The sequence below is a fragment of the Malania oleifera genome, chromosome 3 (genome assembly GCF_029873635.1).
Source record: "Malania oleifera isolate guangnan ecotype guangnan chromosome 3, ASM2987363v1, whole genome shotgun sequence".
Lineage (NCBI taxonomy): Eukaryota > Viridiplantae > Streptophyta > Magnoliopsida > Santalales > Ximeniaceae > Malania > Malania oleifera.
This window is the reverse complement of record NC_080419.1, coordinates 115594162-115615611: the sequence shown is the minus strand read 5'-3', so window position 1 is coordinate 115615611 and position 21450 is coordinate 115594162. Positions and strand designations below refer to the sequence as shown.

Below are 21450 nucleotides of genomic sequence, written 5' to 3'. Positions count from 1 at the left end.
TTCAATTTTTTGTATAATTTTTTTTTGACAAATAATATGATGCCCCAGGCTTGGTGGAGAATGTGCAAGGTGCACTCCGCTTTCTGTCATCGTCAGGCTTCTATCATAGCTGTACAATGTATGTGGAGACAAAAACTGGCAAAAAGAGTGCTTCGGAGGCTTAAACAGGTATGGAAAGCAGGCATGCAGTGTGATTTTTTATTTCCAGTAGTTCTACATCAGTATTTTACTACTTTTCATTATATCATATAATATGAACATTTTTGTTCTAATTATGCAATTTGCTTCTGTCAATTTGTTTGAACGTGTCAAACCATTGGGGGTTGGTAGGGCTGTTAATCTTTTGCTGATGTATTTCTTTGTAGTTGCTGAAAAAAAATTTAAGAATTCATGAAAGGGGGGGGGGGGGGGATCGGGGTTGAGATTATACCCTATTCCTGCAAAATTTCAACTGTGGCAATGCACAGTCAACCCATTGAGTTGAGAGGGAAACACCTTGCCTGAAAAAATTTCAAGTTCCTCCCTTTTCCAAGGCCTCGATGCAATGGCATGATTGTAGCTCAAAAAGAAAAGTCATCTTGTCTATCTGCCAGATGTCCTAAGGTTTGGGGGGAGGGGATGTTTATCTTACATCACCTTTTGTTTGTAGACTTCTTTGCAATTGATTTCAAGAAATGTAGTAGTAAAAATTGGGTAAGGCGCTTGTGAAACCAACGTGCTTGAAAAGTATTGGTTTTGATACATTTAATTATTTATAGGTTGCATCCTATGGAAGTACTATGTGAGGTACATCTCTTTTAGCATTAACTATTGCCTCTTATTTGTTTGTTTGTTGCAGGAGGCTAATGAAGCAGGTGCCTTGCGCTTGGCGAAGAGTAAACTTGAGAAGCAGGTTGAAGATCTCACTTGGCGGCTGCATTTAGAGAAGAGATTACGGGTATTCATTTTCATCATAATAATATGGACTTGGCTAACTGTCGGATTACCACATTACCTAAAAGAGCTGTTAGGTTGTGGGTTAACAATGTGTATCAAGCTTGAACGCTTCCCCACACATGTGGCCCAATCACATGCATATAAATAAACAACAGATATATGACACCCACTAAGAGAATAAGTAACACAATAGATGCGGGCAAAACAACTAGAAACCAGGACCCTGGCATCCATAGCTCTACAGCTACAAGTTTAAGCTGTTAGGTTGGAGGCCAAAAATGTGTGTCAAGCTTTAACAGTAACTTGTATTGCATTTTCCATTAGAAACATATAGCCGTTATCTTTTTCATTCTTATTCGTAACAAAATAAAATTTATTTAGAGTAGACTTGGATGGTCCTTTACGCTCTTGGGATTTCTATTTCTTGAGAGCCGTGAATGATAGGGAAACTATTATCTTCATTATTGATTATGTTGAATAATTGTAGGGTATCTTCTGAAAATGATAGCTGATATTGGTTGTTGGATTGTTCGGAAGTCTATTCTTGTAAATGTCTTTTTGAATTCTTGGTGGGACAAATTTCTCTTTTCCTCTTTACAAGGTTGTATGGAAGGTTAAAATTCTCCCTAAATCAAAGCATTTCTTTGGTTGGTTGTGCTTAATAGGATAAATACTAATGACTTGTTGCAGATGAGGGGACCTTTAAAGGCTCTCCTTCCTGATATTTGTATGCTTTTGCTTTAATTGTTCAGAGTCTATTTCAGTGCGATTGGAAATCGCTTCTTAGGGCCTCTTGAGTTTCTTTTGTCATTTTTTATATTTGCAGTTTTCTTTTTTGGTTTTTATGAGGATTATCAGACTTTGTTAAGGAGATGTTTTCTCTCCTGCTTGTAAATTCCATTTTTATCTAATGAATTTATTTTTCTATCCCCCAAAAAAAAAAAAAAAATTTAAGAAAGGAGAACAACATCTTGCCCTCTAGGAACTGATAATTACAGGCATATTCCAATTTCCATCTGAAAGATTTGTGTGTCAACATTCTTTTCACTAGCCTCTTTTTGTTGAGAATTTGGTGTGGGCAAAATACTGTCGCCTTTAAGATCGTTCTCCCTCATGTCAACCTTACTATTATTTGCTTCAAGGGATATTTCCTTCCTCCTTGAAACAGATACCTGATCCTAGCAGAGAATAAATGTAAAGGGGTAAAATTATAGACCGAAAGATTTGATTTGGTGGGGTAATGGTATATGATGGATTTGAAAGTTGAACTGAATTGTGTGTTAACTACTATCCATAGAACTGTAGCAGTTAGCTGTACCGTTGCACCATTCTTCATGAGCACTGTAGCAATCACAAAGGTGTTTTGGGATTATTTTTTATTTCATTATGGTTAAGGGTATTTTGTGTCCCCATTTTCAGTTAGTTTTGGAGTTTTGTTTTATTTATTTTATTTAGTTCATATTGCCTGGTCAAGATTAGTTTACTTTTGATGGTTGAGGTTGATTATAGTTCGAGTAAAGCTACCAAGAGTCATGTATATAAACTCTATTGATTTTGTATGGAAATGAATGAAGAATTGTCTGTGTTTTGTTGTGAGTCACTCTTAAGTGACTTTCTTTCCTCCAAAGAGTGATGCCATGAACCTATAAGTATGATGCTAAAATCTTATGCCATCTTATCTATGTTACTTTGATTAATGGCCTCCAAAATGATTTTAATTCCAATTTTCTAGCTTAATTTCACCTATTTCCAATTTCTTTTGCAAACCCTATCCTCAATCATTTCCCTAATTTTCCCTTCGGTGCGTCAACACCCCTTACAAAATATAGTATGGGAGTCTTGGACACATGGGATGTATCATGTGTAGAGTCAGATGATTCCAACTCACAGGCATGTTGCCTGCGATGCTAATCCAATAATAAACTGATGTCACACCCAAACTCATTATTGAACTCGCCATCTTTATATGATTCATCACCCCATTTTTTCCCCTCTATTGAAGGTCATCCACAAGACTTATGGGCATCAATACAAGTAACCACAAGACTTATGGGCATCAATACAAGTAAAGGAAATGACAATTCTTAAAAATTTGAGATACAATGACGCTTAGGGGGGGGGGGGGGGTTTAATAATTATATATATTACAACGTTTTATTTAAATTATATTGTAAAACTAAAAGTATCTAAAGGCTTTAACAGAACATGAAGCAAGTGGAAGTACAAGAATCTAGGCGATGTTATTTTTTCTTCATCATACCTTGTTTTCTTCATCATACCTTGTGTTAATTTATTTGATAGCTTAGCAATTTATAATTAAAATCTTTTTCACAGAAAAATGATGCCATGCAATTATTTTTAGTGTTCCAATTATATGTTAAAAAAAATATTAACTTCTGTTGAGTTTGGGAGCTGTAGTCCAAGCCACGAATTGGGATTTCTGCAGATTGATGAATTGGTATCTAATATGGATACAACTGCCGTGTAGATTTTTCAGTGCTTAGCACTCTTCTTTTTAGAATCATTCGTATATCACTTGAGTGCCATGGTGGGAGAGTTCAGTTTCTGTTTGTGTTCAATAAGGGGTTCATGAAAGGGGTTAACGTAAGGTCCGTATTGGAAATCTGCAATATTGGATGATGATAGGTGTTTATTCTGGTGGCACAAAAGGGGTTGGTTGGTAAAACTTTGTGATCAAATTCTACTATTTAGCTAAGGTGCTTTGTCTTCAATCTGGAGGCAGAGGTGTTGCAAGTCTTTATATTCCTAGACGGTGGAGTCAGGTGGTGATGGAAGGGCAGGTTGCACAAGTAGAGCAGGAAAGCAGGAAAAGTGGTGCATGGGAAAGATGAGTACTGCCTTCTTTGCGAAGGGAAGCTGCAGTTGAAGGTTTCTTGGATGCCAATGCCAGAAAGTTTTCGTTTGGACGTGCACTCATTCTTGAGGCAGATGAGCTTGCTCAAAATGCTAAGGCGGCTAGGGGTTTGGAGGATGCTGCAGCTCTAGCTGAGGTGGGTAGGATTACGCTTGGGGACGAGGACGCCATGAAATTTGGGTTGGGCTGCTTACTCCTTGTCTTGGATCTGCCAGATACTTGAAAAAGGAGGAATCTCCTTTTTAAGTAAATTGGGCCACTTAATTGAACAGACCCATGTTGTTTTGGGTCCAATTTTGGATGATGAGGACGGCTCACCTCATTTGGGTCTCTTGCTGAAGGGCCAGGTCTTTAATCAGGCCAATAATAAGGAAAAAGGGTGACTGGGCTGGTCAATACATGGATCCTGTTAATGATCAGGCCCAATACCCAAGTCTCATTTCTCAGAAGCATAATATGCCAATACGGGGAAGAAGGATGTTCACTGATCTGTAAACGAAGTCCAATGCCTTTCTGTAGCTCCCTAAGATGTGTGGAACAGATCAAGCTGCTGAGAAAATTCAGGATGCCAGTAGCTTGGCCTCTTGGTGACAATGATCGCAAAATCAAAAGTGGAAAAATGACCGATTATTCTGGTTCCTGAGGGACAAGAGGCTGGTGTTGCCAAGGCTAACAGAGGAGATGATTTGGGTAGGAAAATCTGATGTTTTGGGATCTAAGTAAGATAAATCTAAGGGTCCCAAGGGTTATGCTCGTCAGAAGGCTGTTCTGATGGGTGCAGTAATGAGGAAGTTATATGAAGAAAAGAGAGCACTCTTGTGAGACAGTGAAAGATTTTAAAGAGAAATTTGAAAGGAAAGTTAAGTATTGTGGAAAAAATTTTTGCTAAAAGAAGGGGCAATTTTGCAATGAGGCTAGCAAAGGAAAGGGGGAAATGTAATGACCCCACCTATTAGATAATGATAATGATGATCTTAGTGAGTTTGATTGTGATGGAGATTTGCTGTTGGATGAGTTTAGGGAACAATATGGATATATTCTTTTATTCCTGTGATGTTTTAGTTGACTTATCATATATACATCCATTCCTGTTGGAAGGATTGGAAGGGGTTTCTATTTTTCAAGATGATGCTTTGGTTAATTAACTGCAATACAAGGACAGAATTTTACCTACACCTGTGGAGGAGATTCAAACGAAGGATTTAGAACCTCAAGATCTAACGAATAAATTGGATTTAAAGTTGCGTGATCCCAGATGAAAAAAAGTGTGATTTGATGGGGGCGTTAATTGAATAGGGGATTCATTGATTAATTTTTATTTTATTTTATTTTATTTTATTTATTTTTTGGGGTTGATTTCATGTCCCTTTTGTTTGTAACATTCTTTCTCATTCAATACCCCTTCATTTTTTTCTTTATAAAAAGTATATATTTTTTAGGATATTTTTATTTAGGGAATTAGTCATTTAATTTATTTAGGTTTCTAAAATTCATTTGCTTTATTTAAGGTATTTTTATTTGGAGAATATTCTTACGATATTTTATTTAGCAAATTATTGTTTTAGTTCATATTTGTTTCTAAATTTTTTTTGCTTATTCCTTAGGGTTGTGAGCCTGTAAAAGGCCTCCTATGTACTAGTTTTATTCATAATTGTGCTTCTGGCGCTGAGATGTGAATCTAGCAACTTCAAGCACTTTCCTTTTACAACACATGAACAAGGGCCACTTTGTTTGCTATCTCAAGCAACTTCAAGCACTTTCCTTTTACAACACATGAACAAGGGCCACTTTGTTTGCTATCTCAAGCACATTTGACCTTTTTGTCAAATTGTACTTTTATTTAAAACCTTTAAGGCTAATACAATTATTCGGTTGACATTTTAAGGCTGACTAAATCCTCAGAAAATCATGACTAACTCAAAATTACACAATGTGCCATTCTAGCTGTTAATGTATTTTTCATGGATATATTATATAGTATGATTCCAACTGTGGTCTTCCAGACTAGGTTTCCTGCCATGTTGTGCCTGCCTTCTTGTTCTTCATTTTTATTTCCTCAGAGCTCTGTATCAATGCTTTGCTGCCAATGTAATTAAAATTGTACTTCCTTCTACTTGTAGAGTTGATTAGATTTTAAAGACCAGTCAGGGAGTATGTCTTTCTGCAAGCTAAAAATCTCCCCTCATGATTGTCCCATGTTTCACTGTTATCACTTTGCCTGAATAGCATTTTGAGCTATCTTTTCTCCCTTCATTATTTCCTTCATGGTCATTTTTTGTTGCAAATTACCTTGTTGAGTGCCACTATTTGATGGACGTGAAGATTTTGATCCTTATGAGGAAATAAACTTCTCTAGCATCCTATTTGAACCCGTCATTCTTATGCCCTTTTTTTTAAAATGGTTTGCAACCCATGGAAGTTCATTGGCATTTTTTTTTTGGGCTCAAAAAGTAGGAACACATTTACCGCACTTTTCATGGTCCGTATATGTTGTAGTTGGTTTAATGTACATAAGACTTTTTGCTTTCCCTTGTTATACTCAATGTATTAAATCTCAATCTTGAATAAAATTTTGAAACTTCAAAAGTATGTTTTGATGGAAGTTTCAATTTCGATGTCAATCTCAATTTTGAAAAAATGATGGAAATTAGTAGTAAAGCATGTAACTCTTTTACGGAACTTTAGAAATGGTTAATATACATGATAATGTAAATTTCATGTATAATGTTATAAATTAAACACACTAATGACAAGTATGTTGTGTATACTAATTGAATGTTATTTATTATACAAATAAAGATAATTTACACATAAATGGTTAAATAAAGTGTCATCACTATTCTAAATTTTAATTTTTTTATAGTTTCAAGAGCCCTTCTAGTAGTTTTTGGTTTCAATAAAAGAAATAAGACAAATTAATACCAAAATTTCCCTTTGTGTTTAAATTCCATTGTATAGTTAAAATTTCAATAAGTTTCATTGAAGTTTTGAAATTCAATAAATTTCGATTGGTGAAATTTCGGTGGGAATTGTATTCGCAATTCCCAAAATGAAGTTAACGAAGTTAAGTTTGCACTAAAAAAGATGAAAAATGGAAAAGCTATAGGATTGGATAGCATGCCAATTGAAGTTTGGAAATTCTTTGGTGATAATGGAATTATATGGTTAACTAATTTATTTTAACATAAGTTTAATAACTATCGTGGAATTAAACTTGAGTCATATGATGAAACTGTGGGAAAAGATAGGTGAACAAAGATTAAGGCTACAGAGGTCTCAAAAAATCAATTTGGTTTTATGCCTAGGAGTTCTACTACAAAAGCTATATATCTATTAAGAAAATTAATGGAAATGTTTAGGGAAAAGAAGAGGGACTTGCATATGGTATTTATTGACTTAGAGAAAGCATATGATAGAGTACCAAGAGAAGTTTTGTTGTGGGTTTTAGAAAAAAAGAGTGCATGTGGTAGGTATATTGATGTCATTACGGATATGTACGATGGAGAAATGACTAGTCTAAGGACTATAGGTGGAGAGACTAGAGAATTTCCAATCACCATAGGTGTTCATCGAGGATATGCTTTGAGCCCTTATCTTTTTGCTTTAGTGATGGATCTACTAACTAAGAGTATCCAACTTGAGGTTCCAGGGTGTATGTTGTTTGCAGATGATATTGTATTGATTGATGAAACTAGGGGCGGAGTAGCGGCTAAGTTAGAATTACGGAGAGAAGCTTTGGAATCTAGAGGCTTTAGGATAAGTAGAAATAAGATGGAATATATGAAATGTATTTTCCGTAATAGTAGGAGGAATATTAGAGACAAAGTTAAACTTGATGATGATGAAATAAATAACACTTGTAGGTTTCGATACCTTGGATTTGTTACGCAAGCTGAAGGAGAAATTGAAGAGGACGTAATGCACAGAGTGAATGCAAGTTGTGTAAAATGGGGGAATGCTTCAAATGTGCTTTGTGATTGTAGAATACCGTTAAAATTAAAATGAAAGTTGTACAAAACAACTATAAGACCAGCTATGCTATGTGGATCAAAATGTTGGGCGACAAAGAAACATAATTTCCAAAAAGTAAAAGTTGCCGAGATGAGAATGCTTAGATGGATGAGTGCTATAACATTGAAAGATAAATTAAGAAATGAACATATTCGCCGTAAGTTAGGTGTAACTTCTATAGAAGATAAGGGAGGGACAACTCAGATGGTTTGGGCACTTGCAACGTAGGCCACATAGTTTGTCAGTGAGGAAAAGTGAGTTAGTTACTATGAGGGGCAGTATAAGGGGTAGGGGTAGATCTAAAATAACTTGGAATGCTATAGTAAGGATTTAATAGTCCTGAATTTGTCAAAAGAAATTATTCATGATCACATAAATTGGCGGAAAATGATTCATTTTGCCGATTCCACCTAGTGGGACCTGAGGCTTAATTTTTTTGTTGTTGTTTAGATTACCTATTGTGCCAAAAGTTTAAGCTGACAAGAAATGGGCCTAATAGTGTATGTCAAGCTTGTAACACCAACATATTTTCTATGAGCAGTATGAACTTTTGGATTTATTCTTTTATATTGTTTATGCATTTTTAAATAGACTTTAAATGACATTCTGGAATGCAGGCATCAAATGAAGAGGCAAAGTTAGTAGAAATATCAAAGCTTCAAAAAGCATTGGAATCTATGCATCTTGAGTTAGATGCAGCCAAGTTGGCTACTGTAAATGAGTGCAACAAGAATGCTGTGTTGCAAAATCAATTGGAATTGTCAGTTAGAGAGAAATCGGTTTTGGAAAGGGAACTCATTGCAATGGCAGAATTGAGAAAAGAAAATGCAGTTTTAAGGGTGAGTCATGTAGCATTAATCATTTTTAGTTGATTTATGTGGCTTGGATTTTTTGTTTTTTATAGCAAGTTAATGTTTTTTCTCTTAATGGTTTTAATGTTGCAGTAGGTCAGACTGGCTTAATGGTTCAACTAGAAATGAAAATGATTGTTACATTTTGTAACATTTGATCCTTCTTTGTTGACATGTTTATTAGTATTTTTAATGAAGAACTGAATTGAAGGGCCTGGTTTGTTGTATAATTAATTTAGTGTAAGTGCCTTCAAGCTTGATCATCATTGACAATTATTATAAGCAAACCACCTAAAAAACTAATAATCTTGTGAGATATAAACTTTGTAAATAATAGAATTATCAAATCACTAAATTAAATTTCTTTTGTTAAAAAGACCAACTTGCATGCATACAATTTCTTGCAAACAAGAGAAGAATAAAAAGCATACCTTAAACACACACTTTCCAAGGTACAATTTCACCCATTTTTTTTTACCAAATGGATTCATGTCTCATTTGTTTGAAGTCAAAGCAGCTGTAGCTTCTTTTGCCTGTTTACATATTAGCTTCCTCAGTCTTTTGTAAGCAAATAGTTATTAAGAAAATATTTCTGCGGCTTCCATCCCTGCGTAGCCAACTAATTGTTTCACTTGTAAGTGTTGACTGCTTTTTTAAAAAAAAAATAATAATTAGAGAGAGAGATGACACAAACTGAAGGAGGACAAGGAGTTTTCTAAATTTAAAGAAAAAGGACGATTAGTCTACACTGGTAAAGATTACTTATTGAAAAAACCTTCTTTAATCCCTTCCTATTGTAAATTGTAGTTAATTGCGCACTTCAGGTAATCTGATTGTTTTTAAGCCTTCTTCTCACTAAGATCTGGAAAACCATAACAATTCTATCCAACATGTCTTGGCCCTATTAGCCTAAACATTTGATATCACCTCTAGATACATATTTGCTTCATATTAACCTATCCTCTGAGAACATTCAAATTACTTTCTTTGTTGTTAAATAAAGGAAAACCCATCCAAATCTACCACTAAGCTATTTGGGACCAGGAGCATTGTCAAATGATGAATTATAGCCGTATTGGGCTCAGATTTTATCTACTAACAAATGATTAACATTACCAAATTGCTATCATACTCGGTGTCTTCATTCAATTCATCCCCCAACTTTTCCCCTGGCATACTTTGCTGCAGTTAATGTTTCTAGCTTGAGAAACTTTATATATATCGAATGGGCTATCCTTAAGAAAATTCCATCTCTATTTCTTTTAATATTTTTTTCTTGTACAAAGTTTTGAGTTTCTTAACTATTCTCATTACCTTCAATGTCTCCTGGAGTCCCTAGTGCAGACAATTCTTCAGAGTGCATGCTCTTTTTAAAAAAAAATAAATTATAAAATGTGAATGTTTTTAGTTATATTTATATCATAATAATTGATAAATTAAAGATGAATTTTTATTAGGTAACAATATTAAGTTTTCATGATGGAACCAACTAGATTACTCAAAAATAAGTTACATGTTAGGTGTTATTGATTTATTATTTGGCTATTGAACTCTCTCTATCTAGGTGCAGCACTCCACTGCTTTGCCTAGCACCAAGATGCTTGGATTGCTCTTCCACAACCCTGTTTTCATGGTTTAGGCCACCCCGATATTGCTTGCTCCTACTATGGGAATCAATTTGGCTTTCTTTTTCGCTTGATGCTAAATTAGCTAGGGTGCAGCACTCTACTGCTTTGCCTAGTTGCTCTATGCTTGGATTCTTCTGCCATAACCCTGTTTTCATGGTTTAAGCTGCCCGATTTCTCTTGTTGCTACTTTGGGAATCGCTTTAGCTTTCTTTTCCTCTGGATGCTAAATTAGGTGTTTCTATGTGCTTAGAAACTACCCTTCTGCTGCCATTTCTATTGATGCTTCTTGAGGGCTAAAAAAAATGACGAAGTTTTCAACAAAATGTTGAAAATGCCCATGCCGTAATTCAAAAATGAACCAACATTCATTTTTTCAAAAGAATTTATGGACTGGAATATTGAACATTAGAAGAGGTTCTTTAAAGAGAGAGAGTAAAACAAAGATGGAGATAGAAGATGTGTTTCAATTGTCCGTGGGAAATGATGTATTGAAGAAAAGATATTGAATCTTAATGTTTTAGCTTCCCAGTTGTTTCTTGGCAAGTACATGCTTCTGCTTTTGTTCTTTTTTATCTGTCAACTGAAGAGGTGGTAAACATGAGATCTTTTTCATAAATGAGTTGAATTGGGCCTTATGCTGTGAAGACGGCCCCCCTAAGCTTGTTTTGATTGGTTGAACATGGAGTTGGCCTTGAACTAATGCATGTGGTTGCTAGTTTTTTTTAATGTAGCTATGGCAGGAGAAAAACTAGAAATCAAGGTTAAGGAGCATGATACATGTGTGCATATTTCCTAACTCTTCATTTATATTCACACTTCGTATTCTCCCCTACAAGTATGTGATTTTGCTGAAAATGATCTTGAAGATTATAGAACATTTTGTCCCTGTGCCACTATGCATGTTCAGCATGCAGATGATTGGTGATCCAAATTCTAGTCTGTGTCTATCTCCAAATTAGAGTTTAATCTATATTTTAGAATAGATGAATTGACAACTAATGAAGCGGGCCTTACAATTGCTCCTTTGTGACCAGTTGGTCACGGGTTCAAGTCCAAAGAAACAGCCTTTCTGCATAAAAACAGAGGGAAGGTTGCGCACGCTGTGATGTCCCTCCGCTTAGCCACGCAAATCCGGGAGCCTAGTGACCTGGGGACACCCTTTATGAATTGACAACTAATGATATTTGGTCATCTCATTATTTACTTGCTTGATGAGCATGTGAGGTCTTACAAAATGATGTGGAGGTTATAAGGCCGTAGTTCTATATCTGCCTGATTTTATCTGTTTCATGTGTTGGCTGAGTGGATGGCTGGGCTGTTGTAGACATGTCTTGTGTGTGTGTATTTATTTATTTATTTAAACCTGTATTTATTTATTTATTTAAACCTATGCTTCATTTAGTAGCATTTGCCTGCCTTTATCCATGCCCTATAGAATTTAATTGTTACTAGTCAAACATAATTAATCATAACAGCAGCCAGTGATTTATTTATTACTTATTTTTTATTTGCTATATGACCAACTCAGTCTGTTTTACATTTTATTTTTTTTAAATTATTTTTTTTGCTTATTTTGGCAGCCTTTAGTGATCATTTTTTGTGTTTGTGTTGCATAATGTTTAATTTCTTCTTAATTATTTTTGACTGTCAGAGATTACTATTTTTGTTCTTAAGGCCTCTTCTCCTTCGAGTTTATCTCTTTTGTTTGAAGTCTCTTTTGTTTTTGGTTGGTTATGTCCGCTCACTGGATAGTCACCATATGAATAGAGTTTGGCGATTGGTCATGTCACCATTGCATGTTAGTTTATATATGATGAAGTGGATGGAAGCTGCCTAATATGGTCATTTGGTGTCCAAACACATGTATCTGCTCTTGCTGTAATTTCCTTTTATTTTATTATTTATTTATTTATTCTTGTTGCAGTTCTCCATTTAATGACAATATTTTTTATTTTTTTTTGTTGAGGTTTGCAACTTATCAGGCACCATCCATTTATCTCTTAACAATTTGGGGTTTTCAAGTTTGTACTGTTACAGTATTGCTTTGTTCTTGATGTGTCTTCAAAAATAATATATCAGTGATCCCTATTCCTTGTTGAAGGAATTTAGAATTTTGTAATTGGTTACTGCATGTATGATTACGTTGTTAGATGCTCGATAATTAACATTGCACTATTTTTTTAGCATCTCTTTTCTTTTGAACAGATTCATATGAAATTTCTGTGTTTTTCTCCTGACATGGATAGTCTGTTTTAAATTGGAAAATTTCACACTTGGAAAGCACTTCTCTACAGAATTCTATGGATGCATTCGAAAAGAAAAACTCGGCACTGGAGCTCGAGCTTGTCAAGGTTCAAAATAATAGTAATGATACCCTTGAGAAGTTGCAGGAAGTCGAACAAAAGTGCACACAACTTCAACAAAATTTGCAAAGGTGTTGTTTAATCCTTGTAAATTTGATGTTTATTAACGGATTGTGAAATTTTCCTTGAGATTATGTGCGCTTGATGACTAATGGCCTTGTCTGGTTCCCTGTTTTTTAGCTACCTCTTTTTATTTAATTGCATATTAGATTTATATTGTGCTGCATTTCAGATAATGAGTTTCCATTTTTCTATTTTACTAAACAAAGGTCTGTAGAATTCTGAACGTGTTGCTTTTACTCGTTTATTCTTATTTTCTTTAAATCATAGCTTGGAGGAGAAGCTTTCGAACTTAGAAGATGAAAATCAAGTTCTACGTAAAAAAACATTGAGTGCATCTCCAAAGAGGAACCGTCCTGGGTTTGCCAAGTCATATTCTGAAGTAAGTTGTGTTGAATGTGTACACACACATTTCAAGTTCTACTTTATGGAGTTTACCATACTTGAGTAGTTAAGCTTCTTTTCTTATTTGTATATATACACCTTTTATTTAAGTGAAAATTTGCATCAGTTAATATGGAAGATTTTGATTTCATATAATTTTTTCTTTTTTAAATCATTAGAGTGATGTTGAATACTCATTTCTCTTGAAACAGAAGTACTCTGGTGCACTTGTTCTTCCCCAAAGTGACCAGAAATCTATGTTTGTAAGTCATAATCTGTATCATTCCTTCAATGTGGAGTCCAAAAATATGGCTTTGTATATGTTTTATGGTTTATTTTTAATGCAGGAATCACCCACTCCTTCAAAAATTATTGCGTCACATGGCTTGTCTGAATCACGTCGATCAAAGTTAACGATTGAAAGGCACCAGGTTTCTTCTCCTTTTGAGTCTTAATTATACTGATTGAAGTTATAATCTTTGACATTTCTGTGATTTCTCTAGGCACCAGGTTTCTTCTTCTTTTGAGTCTTAATTATACTGATTGAAGTTATAATCTTTGACATTACTGTGATTTCTCAAGATGGTGAATGCTACAAGAAGTCTGGAAATTTCTCTGATTAATATGTTAATGAATATCAAGATTGTTTTCTTGCCATCTTCATGATGCATTGTTCTGCAGTTATAGATTTTTAAAAATATTTGTTTTCTGCACAGGAGAATTATGAATTCCTCTCAAGATGTATTAAAGAAGATTTGGGGTTTAATAATGGTAAACCAGTAGCAGCTTGTATCATATATAAATGTCTTCTTCACTGGCGTGCCTTTGAGTCTGAGCGGACTGCTATTTTTGATCATATAATTGAGGGAATTAATGGAGTTCTGAAGGTATTGTTTTGTCTGGCTTCCATTAATGTTTCTGCGTGTTGCATTAAATTCTGCCAGATATTATGTGTAGCTGTTATTGATGGGTTTCTATATTATGCTTTCAAAATTGTTCAGGTGGGAGATGAGAATGTTACTTTGCCATATTGGTTGTCTAATGCTTCAGCACTTCTGTGCCTCCTCCAGAGGAATTTACGATCAAACAACTGTTTGGTTACAACTTCTCAACGTTCTGCAGGGTCTTCTGGGTTGCCTGGGAGGGTTGCACAGGTTACTTATTTCAAGTTAGCAGTTACTTTTCATTTATGATCTGCTCATCATCCTTTTTTAAAATCATTTTTCATGCTTGTGGTTAGTTGGGCCTTGTGCAATTTGGAGAGTACTTGTGTCAATATGTGGCTTCTATAAGCTGCTGCCCTCACCCTCGTCCTTGTCCTCCTCCTCCTCCTAGTACTAGTGCTGGTGGTCAGTGGCAACTTTTGTTGATTCATAATTAGAAATGAAATATTTCAAAAAAGTGTTGCAACAGTTCTTGTGATTTAGAGGTGAAAAATAAACTTGAATCAGATTTGTGATAGTGACGGGGAAAACGAGGAAGAATTTGATCAGAGAGTTGGAAGTGGATGGGGTGGGGGGGGTCTTTATAACAGATCAGAGTCAAATTGCTGCTGAATCACTGAGTTTTATTCTAATTTTTGTTCTGAGGAGGATGCTAGCAGACCTATGATTGAAGGATTAGAATGGGACCTTCTTTTTGGTGAGGAGGCAGGTTGGTTGGAGAGACCTTTCAAGGAAGAGGAAGTTGAGGGCCACAGTTTTTGGGATGGAGAGGGATAAAGCTCTAGGACCAGATGATTTTAATTTGGCTTTCTTCCAAAATTGTTGGAAGGTGGTTGAGGATGATTTTCTTAAGGTCTTTATGAATTTTTGGAAATGGAATTTTAAGCAAGACTATCAGTTCCACTTTCATAACTCACATGCCGAAGAAGAATAAATCTATTAAGATTTTGGACTATAGACGTATTAGCCTAATTTTCCGTGTTTATAAAATCATCACTAAAGTGTTAGCTAATATGCTGAGTACGGTGTTTGATAGGACTATTTCTATGGCTTTGAGTGCATTTGACGGGGGCCGGCAAATTGGGGATGCCATTTTGATTGCTAATGAGGTTGTGGAGGATATTCGGATAACGAAGAAGATGGGTATCATATTTAAGTTTGATTTTGAGAAAGCTTATGATAGGGTGAACCGAAAGTTTTTGGACAAGATTATAGAACCTTTGGTACGTAGCCCGATGTTTGATCCTACCACGCTTCAGATTCAGTCAGTTGTTGCACCTTCAGAGCCTTTGGTACGTTGCTCTCCTCGAGTGTCTCTACCCCTGGATAGGCATGGGTTTCCCTCTTCCAGTTTTAGCAATTCTATTTCGGCTCTTACTGCTGCGTTGTCCAATTTTGATATTCCCACATCCTACTCACACGCTGCCAAGCATGATTGTTGGCGACAAGCTATGCAGGAAGAAATTGCCAGAGGCCAATCACACTTGGGACATTGAGCCTTCTCCTCCCACCATTGTTCCTCTAGGTTGCAAATGGGTTTACACAGTCAAGGTCTGATTTGATGGAAGTTTGGATCGTTACAAAGCTCGCCTTGTTGCACTTGGGAATAATTAGGAATAAGGTGTCAATTATGAAGAGATCTTTGCTCCTGTGGCTAAGATGACTAATGTTCGTACAATTCTAACTCTTGCTGCTGATGTCAAGAGTGTTCTTCTTCACGGGCATCTTAAAGAGTGTATATATATGAAGCCACCCCTTTGTTTGTTTCCCTCTTCGACTTCACGTGTGTGTAGGCTTCGTCGCTCTTTTTATGGTCTCAAACAAGTTCCGAGGGTCCAGTTTGATAAATTCCGCACCACTTTATTACAATTTTCATTCAAGCAAAGAAAGTATGACACTTAATTGTTTCTTCGGAAATCAGACATGGGTATTGTTGTTCTTTTGGTTTTTGTTGATGATATTGTGATCACTAGTTCCGATTCTGCTGTACTTGGTCAACTCAAGACTCGTCTCTCAGAGTCCTTTCATATGAAGGGTCTTTGGTCTCTCATAGTCATCTCTTGGAGTCCTTTCATATGAAAGATCTTCGGTCTCTCACATATTTTCTTGGTCTTTAGGTGCATCGTAGTCCATCTGGTATTTCACTCAATCAACATAAGTATGCTAGTGACTTGGTGGCTAATGTTGGCCTTCAGGAGGCTACTTTTGTTGATACTCCCATGGAATTAAATGTCAAGCTTCACAAAGAGGAGGGTGACTTACTTGCTGATCTCAGTTTATACAAGAATTTGGTGGGTAGTCTTATATATCTCACCATTACTAGACTGAACATTTCTTTTGCTGTACAGCAAGTCAGTAGGATCATATGCTATGTTTAGGGCACTTCTGCCGTGGTTTATTCTTCCTTGTAGGCAATTCTACTTGCCTTGCTACTTATAGCGATGTTGATTGGGCTGGTTGTGCGGATACACGTCGCTCCATCATTGGTTGGTTTGTGTTGTTAGGTGATGCATTGATCTCTTGGAAGAGTAAGAAGCAAGACAGAGTTTCTAAGTCATCTATAGACTTTGAATATTGGGCGATGTCTCTTGCTTGTTCTGAAATTATTTGGCTTTGAAGTTTTCTTGTTGAGTTTGATTTTTCTGAGACCAATCCTACGCCTCTACATGCCGATAATACGAATGTTATTCAGATAATGGCCAATCCTATCTATCATGAGCGCACAAAGCATATTGAAGTCTACTGTCACTTTATCTGTGAAGCATTTGAAGCTTGTGTTATCACTCTTCCACATATTCACCAATGCTCTCACTGGTCATCGACATTGCTTCCTAAGTAGCAAATTGATGCTGGTTGATCAACCAACATCAATTTGAGGGGGGCTGTCAACGGACAGCAAAAACTTTGTTGTTCACACTTCTTTCCTTATTTCAGCCCACAATTATTTCCTTATTTCTCCATTTATTATTCTGTAGAATTAGCATACATTATTTGACAGATTATAGTTTAAATGTAGAGGGCTAGAATCATGTGGGAACTTATTTGCTTTCCATGTATAGCATTCTTGTAAAGTCTATATATAATTTACAGAACTCGAGGCCAGAAGGCAACCATTCACACAATACTTTGACATGGATTTGGCAGGAAAAGGAAAGGGCAATGCTTTGGAAATGTGCTTTTTTTGCATTCTTTTGGGGGTTGTGGATGGAGCGTAATTCGCACATTTTTTTAGGGAAGAAGTAGCTTGGTTGATGGTTTGGGAAAAGGAACATTATTTTGGTTCTCTTTAGTGTGTGGGACAAGGGAATTTTAAGGAGGTGAGCTTTTATGATATTCAACACGATTGGCGTCATGTGTTGGAGTGTTAGTTCGTGGTGGTTTTTTTCTCTTTTGTTCTTCAGTTTGTAGGTTGTTCTTTTGTGTTTTTTATCTGGATTTTCCAAATTTTGTTAAGGAGATGTCTTATTTTCCTAGCTTTATATTCTTATTCTATTAATGAATCCTTATTTTATTATTAAAAAAATTGTGAATCATGGATGACAGTGGGTTTTCTAAAGTCACAATAATGTTATGCTTCCACAATAAATTTTGTATGAAAATTTTATGGATGTCGAACATAGTTGTTAGAATCTTACGATTTGTGTTTCGAATCATATGATTCCTATCAATCTCACACCATATCGATTCAAATCTTACTAGAAAAACTAAAAACAACGGAATCATTGCTGGATCTACCGATTCACCTTGTGAATCTATCGAATTGATCCGAATCTATCGATTCACACGATTTTGGATGTATTATATCCTCACAAACTTGAATAGTTTGAAACCCCCAAAACAACATTTCTTTCTTTTTTATTGCTTTCATTTTCACACGATTACATTCCATTCCTCGTCTATGTCAATTTTGTGCTTAAAAATAGGAGAAAATAGAACTGTAGATCTTATGCTGCCTTCGCAAAACCATTCTTCACTTTAGAATAAGTATAGTGTTTTGTCATTGAGAAGAAGGGGCAGAATGTTCACTAGCTAAGGTGGTTCTCATATTTCATTGTGTTAAGATTCAAAAGTTAGTTTTTAAGTAGCTTGTTCAACTAATTATTATAATTTTTTAGCTTAATTAAGGGATGAACATATTGCAACGTAGACCACAAAGTGCACCAGTGAGGAAGAGTGAGTTAGTTACTGTGGGGGAAGTAGAAGGGGTAGGGGTAGACCTAAAATAACTTGGGAGGAGATTGTAAGTAAGGATTTAATATCCCTGAATCTGTCAAAAGAAATGGTTCATGATCGCATAAATTGGCGGAAAAGGTATCTTATAGCCGGTCCCACATAGTGGGACTAAAGGCTTGGTTTTTTTTCTTGTTGTTGTTAAGATTCAAAAGTTAGTTTTTTAGTAGCTTGTTCAATTAATTATTTTTTTTAGCTTAATATTTATTTATTTTTTCTTTTTAATCCAACCAAGAATATGCATGAAATATATGTTTTTTAAAATTGTTGATAAAATCAAAAAGTTTAATTTTTTATTATTGTTTCTTAATTCCTTCCCTTAAATGGCATAAAGTTCATTATTTTAATCTCTTCTCATTTTAAAGGAAGCGTACACATGAAATATGGTATTTTTATTATCAAAATTTAAATGTATTTGATTATTTTGCTTCTTGTTTGTATATCAGTATATGCACTTCATTTAGAATTGATTTTGGAAATTTGTACCAAATCTTATGATTCGACTCGATTCTCAATTCTCAAAATTGAAATTTTGATTCACGATTCGAGTCTCGATTTGAGAACTATGATGTGAGATGTTTCATCTAGTTGAATTTGCATAGAAGGCTATCATGACTGTTTGAAGTTGATGCTTGCAATAGAATTCCTTCTTGTGCAAATTCAACTAGTTGAAGCATCTGATGTCTGTAAAAATTCAATGTGAAATTTGCTTACTGTATGCACTGCCATAACTTTTTGAAGGTGGTGCTTTACAACAGAATGCCTTCTGTGCAAATTTAACTAGTTGAAACATCTTATATTTGTAAAAATTATAAACATTTGATGTTCATGAGGTTTTAGAAAAGTATATTGTGGTAACAAAACATTATCATAACTTTTGGGGATTAAAACCTTCCAATAGAGTTCCTTCTGAAATTCTGCTAGCTGAACCCTCTGAAATGGTGACAGCATCCTCATTCTTACAGTTTGTCATGTAAACCATTAGAATCACTGCTTATAGAATTTCATTTTTAGTTTCTAAATAAAAAGTATTGTTGCAGCAGCTTTATAATGCTAATTTCTAATGGTGAATGAAGGTTTATGTGCACTTACTAGTTGCATAAAGTTTTGATATTTTTTTTGGTTTGTTCTACACATTTTCTTTCTTTGCTTAATTATTCTTTTGTGTCTAAGATTATTTGTGTAGGAGTTGATCTGGTCTCAATTTGCTTTGCTTCTCAGGGTCTAAAATCCTCTTTTAAATTTTCTGGGTTTGAGGATAGTATGTCGCATTTAGAAGCACGGTATCCGGCTATACTATTTAAACAACAATTAACTGCTTGCGTAGAGAAGATTTTTGGCTTGATTCGTGATAATTTGAAGAAAGAAATATCCCCACTATTGGCTTCTTGCATTCAGGTAAGTAGGTGACTGTGTGTGTGTTTGTGTTTCTTTCTTGAATATTTGAAGTTTCTTTTGCTTCAAAAAATGCAATTTTGTTGATGGAAAAATTTCTACTTATCAATATTAGGGAAATGAGTTAGTGATTTGTGTGTTGCAAAAGAGTCATAATCCCTTCTATTTTTATGATGTTCTGTCTGCCATGCTACTATAGTAACTATTTGTTACAAGGAGTCCCTGCTGGAGCTTAAAGCACAAATTACAACTCTTTCATATGGACCAAATGTCAACATGATAGTGGTTGGATTATGATTATCATTCATCATGAGCCACAAAGTTCTACTTATGAGGTTTTTGCATGCTCCTTTTAAAATTTTCTAGTTTGGCAACAATACTAAGAGTTGTGGTGGATCCTAAGTGTGAGACCCATAATTGATGAAGCGTATTTATTATAAACTAAACGATGAAGGTAAATTTTTCATTTGTCACTGCCTTTGTGGATTTATGGGCCATGTTGTTAGTCCCACATGTCATTTCTGATGGATGTGTTTCTATAGTAGTGTCTCAAGCTCAATTTAATTTCTTGGTGGTTTGTGACCAATGTCATGTGCGCCTTATACCTCATCTTCTATGTTTGACCAAGACATACTTGAATGAAAGGATTACCATTGACAGTTTAAAATGAATGAGATTGTGATTCCACAAGCACAAATTCCACTTTTTTTTTTTTGATCCAAATGTGATTATGAAGGACGTTTCTCTTGATTGATTGTGCCACTTCTTCCTAGAATCTGCTTGAAATCTCTTCCAGCATGTTAATGCCCCAACTGCAGTCCAAGTATTCTTATCTGAATTGTTTTGATATCTCATCCTTGAATCTAGCTTTATTAGAAACATGCTCACACGATTAAGCAAAGCCATTGTTGACAGCTTTAAACTGACAACAAAAGTATTAAGCCTTATGGATACAGAACCCCATAAATTTTCTAAGTCTTGCTTATTTACTTCAGTAAGGTAAATGAAAATTTGTCACTATGTTATGTATATTCATAGAGCCAACCCCACCTAGTGGGAGTTAAGGCTTGTTGTTGTTGTTGTTACTCATTTGTGTTATTTCCTAAATAAATAGATTAGTAAGACAACTCAAAACTTATTCTCTCCCAAACCCCAGTAGCTCATATCAGAATATTAGTGTCTTTGAGAAATTTTTTTTGGGGGGGGGGGGGGGGGGATCTTTCTTTGTTGCTTTTGTTTCATTTATTTGAACAACATTTCATGTGTACCGTTTCTCCCTTTTTCCTTGTTGAAAATTTTTTCCAATTGCAGATTTACAATCCCAATATTGAATCATGCAAACTGTGGCCTACTAACCCTCATAAGCTAAAACATCTGTGCTTGTGTTTGAGTGAATGAAACACCTCAGGTGAGACATCTAATGTCAAATAAGGCAGTTAAAATATTGTATCATGGAAACTATTGCCTACTAACACTCATAAACTAAAACGGCTGTGCTTGTGTTTGAGTGAATGAAGCACCTCAGGTGAAACATCTAGTGTCAAATAAGGCAGTTAAAATATTGTACTCATGTTCAAAGCAGCAACTTTATTGCTTATTTTGCTTCCGACAATTGCAATGGCTTCTTTGTTTCTTCATGTTCAAAAATCAAGATTGCTTAATCAAATCTCATTCATTTTTTTGTAAAGACTTAGACTTGGATCCTCAAATTCTTACATAATATAGAAATATAGATGGGGGAATAGGGTGGCTTCTTCCAAACATGAATAAAGG

At 35.2% G+C, this 21450-nt stretch overlaps 1 protein-coding gene across 1 annotated transcript in view; it reads left to right on the top strand.

The window, feature by feature from the left end:
- LOC131150812 (myosin-15) overlaps positions 1 to 21450 on the top strand; it is an 81791-nt gene that overhangs the window by 53529 nt on the left and 6812 nt on the right. The window contains exons 21-30 of the mRNA XM_058101789.1: positions 49 to 168; positions 839 to 937; positions 8440 to 8661; positions 12596 to 12735; positions 12995 to 13106; positions 13321 to 13371; positions 13456 to 13539; positions 13825 to 13995; positions 14110 to 14262; positions 19504 to 19680. Of these exons, the coding sequence (XP_057957772.1) occupies positions 49 to 168; positions 839 to 937; positions 8440 to 8661; positions 12596 to 12735; positions 12995 to 13106; positions 13321 to 13371; positions 13456 to 13539; positions 13825 to 13995; positions 14110 to 14262; positions 19504 to 19680 (1329 nt within the window). The remainder of the gene's footprint in view (positions 1 to 48; positions 169 to 838; positions 938 to 8439; positions 8662 to 12595; positions 12736 to 12994; positions 13107 to 13320; positions 13372 to 13455; positions 13540 to 13824; positions 13996 to 14109; positions 14263 to 19503; positions 19681 to 21450) is intronic.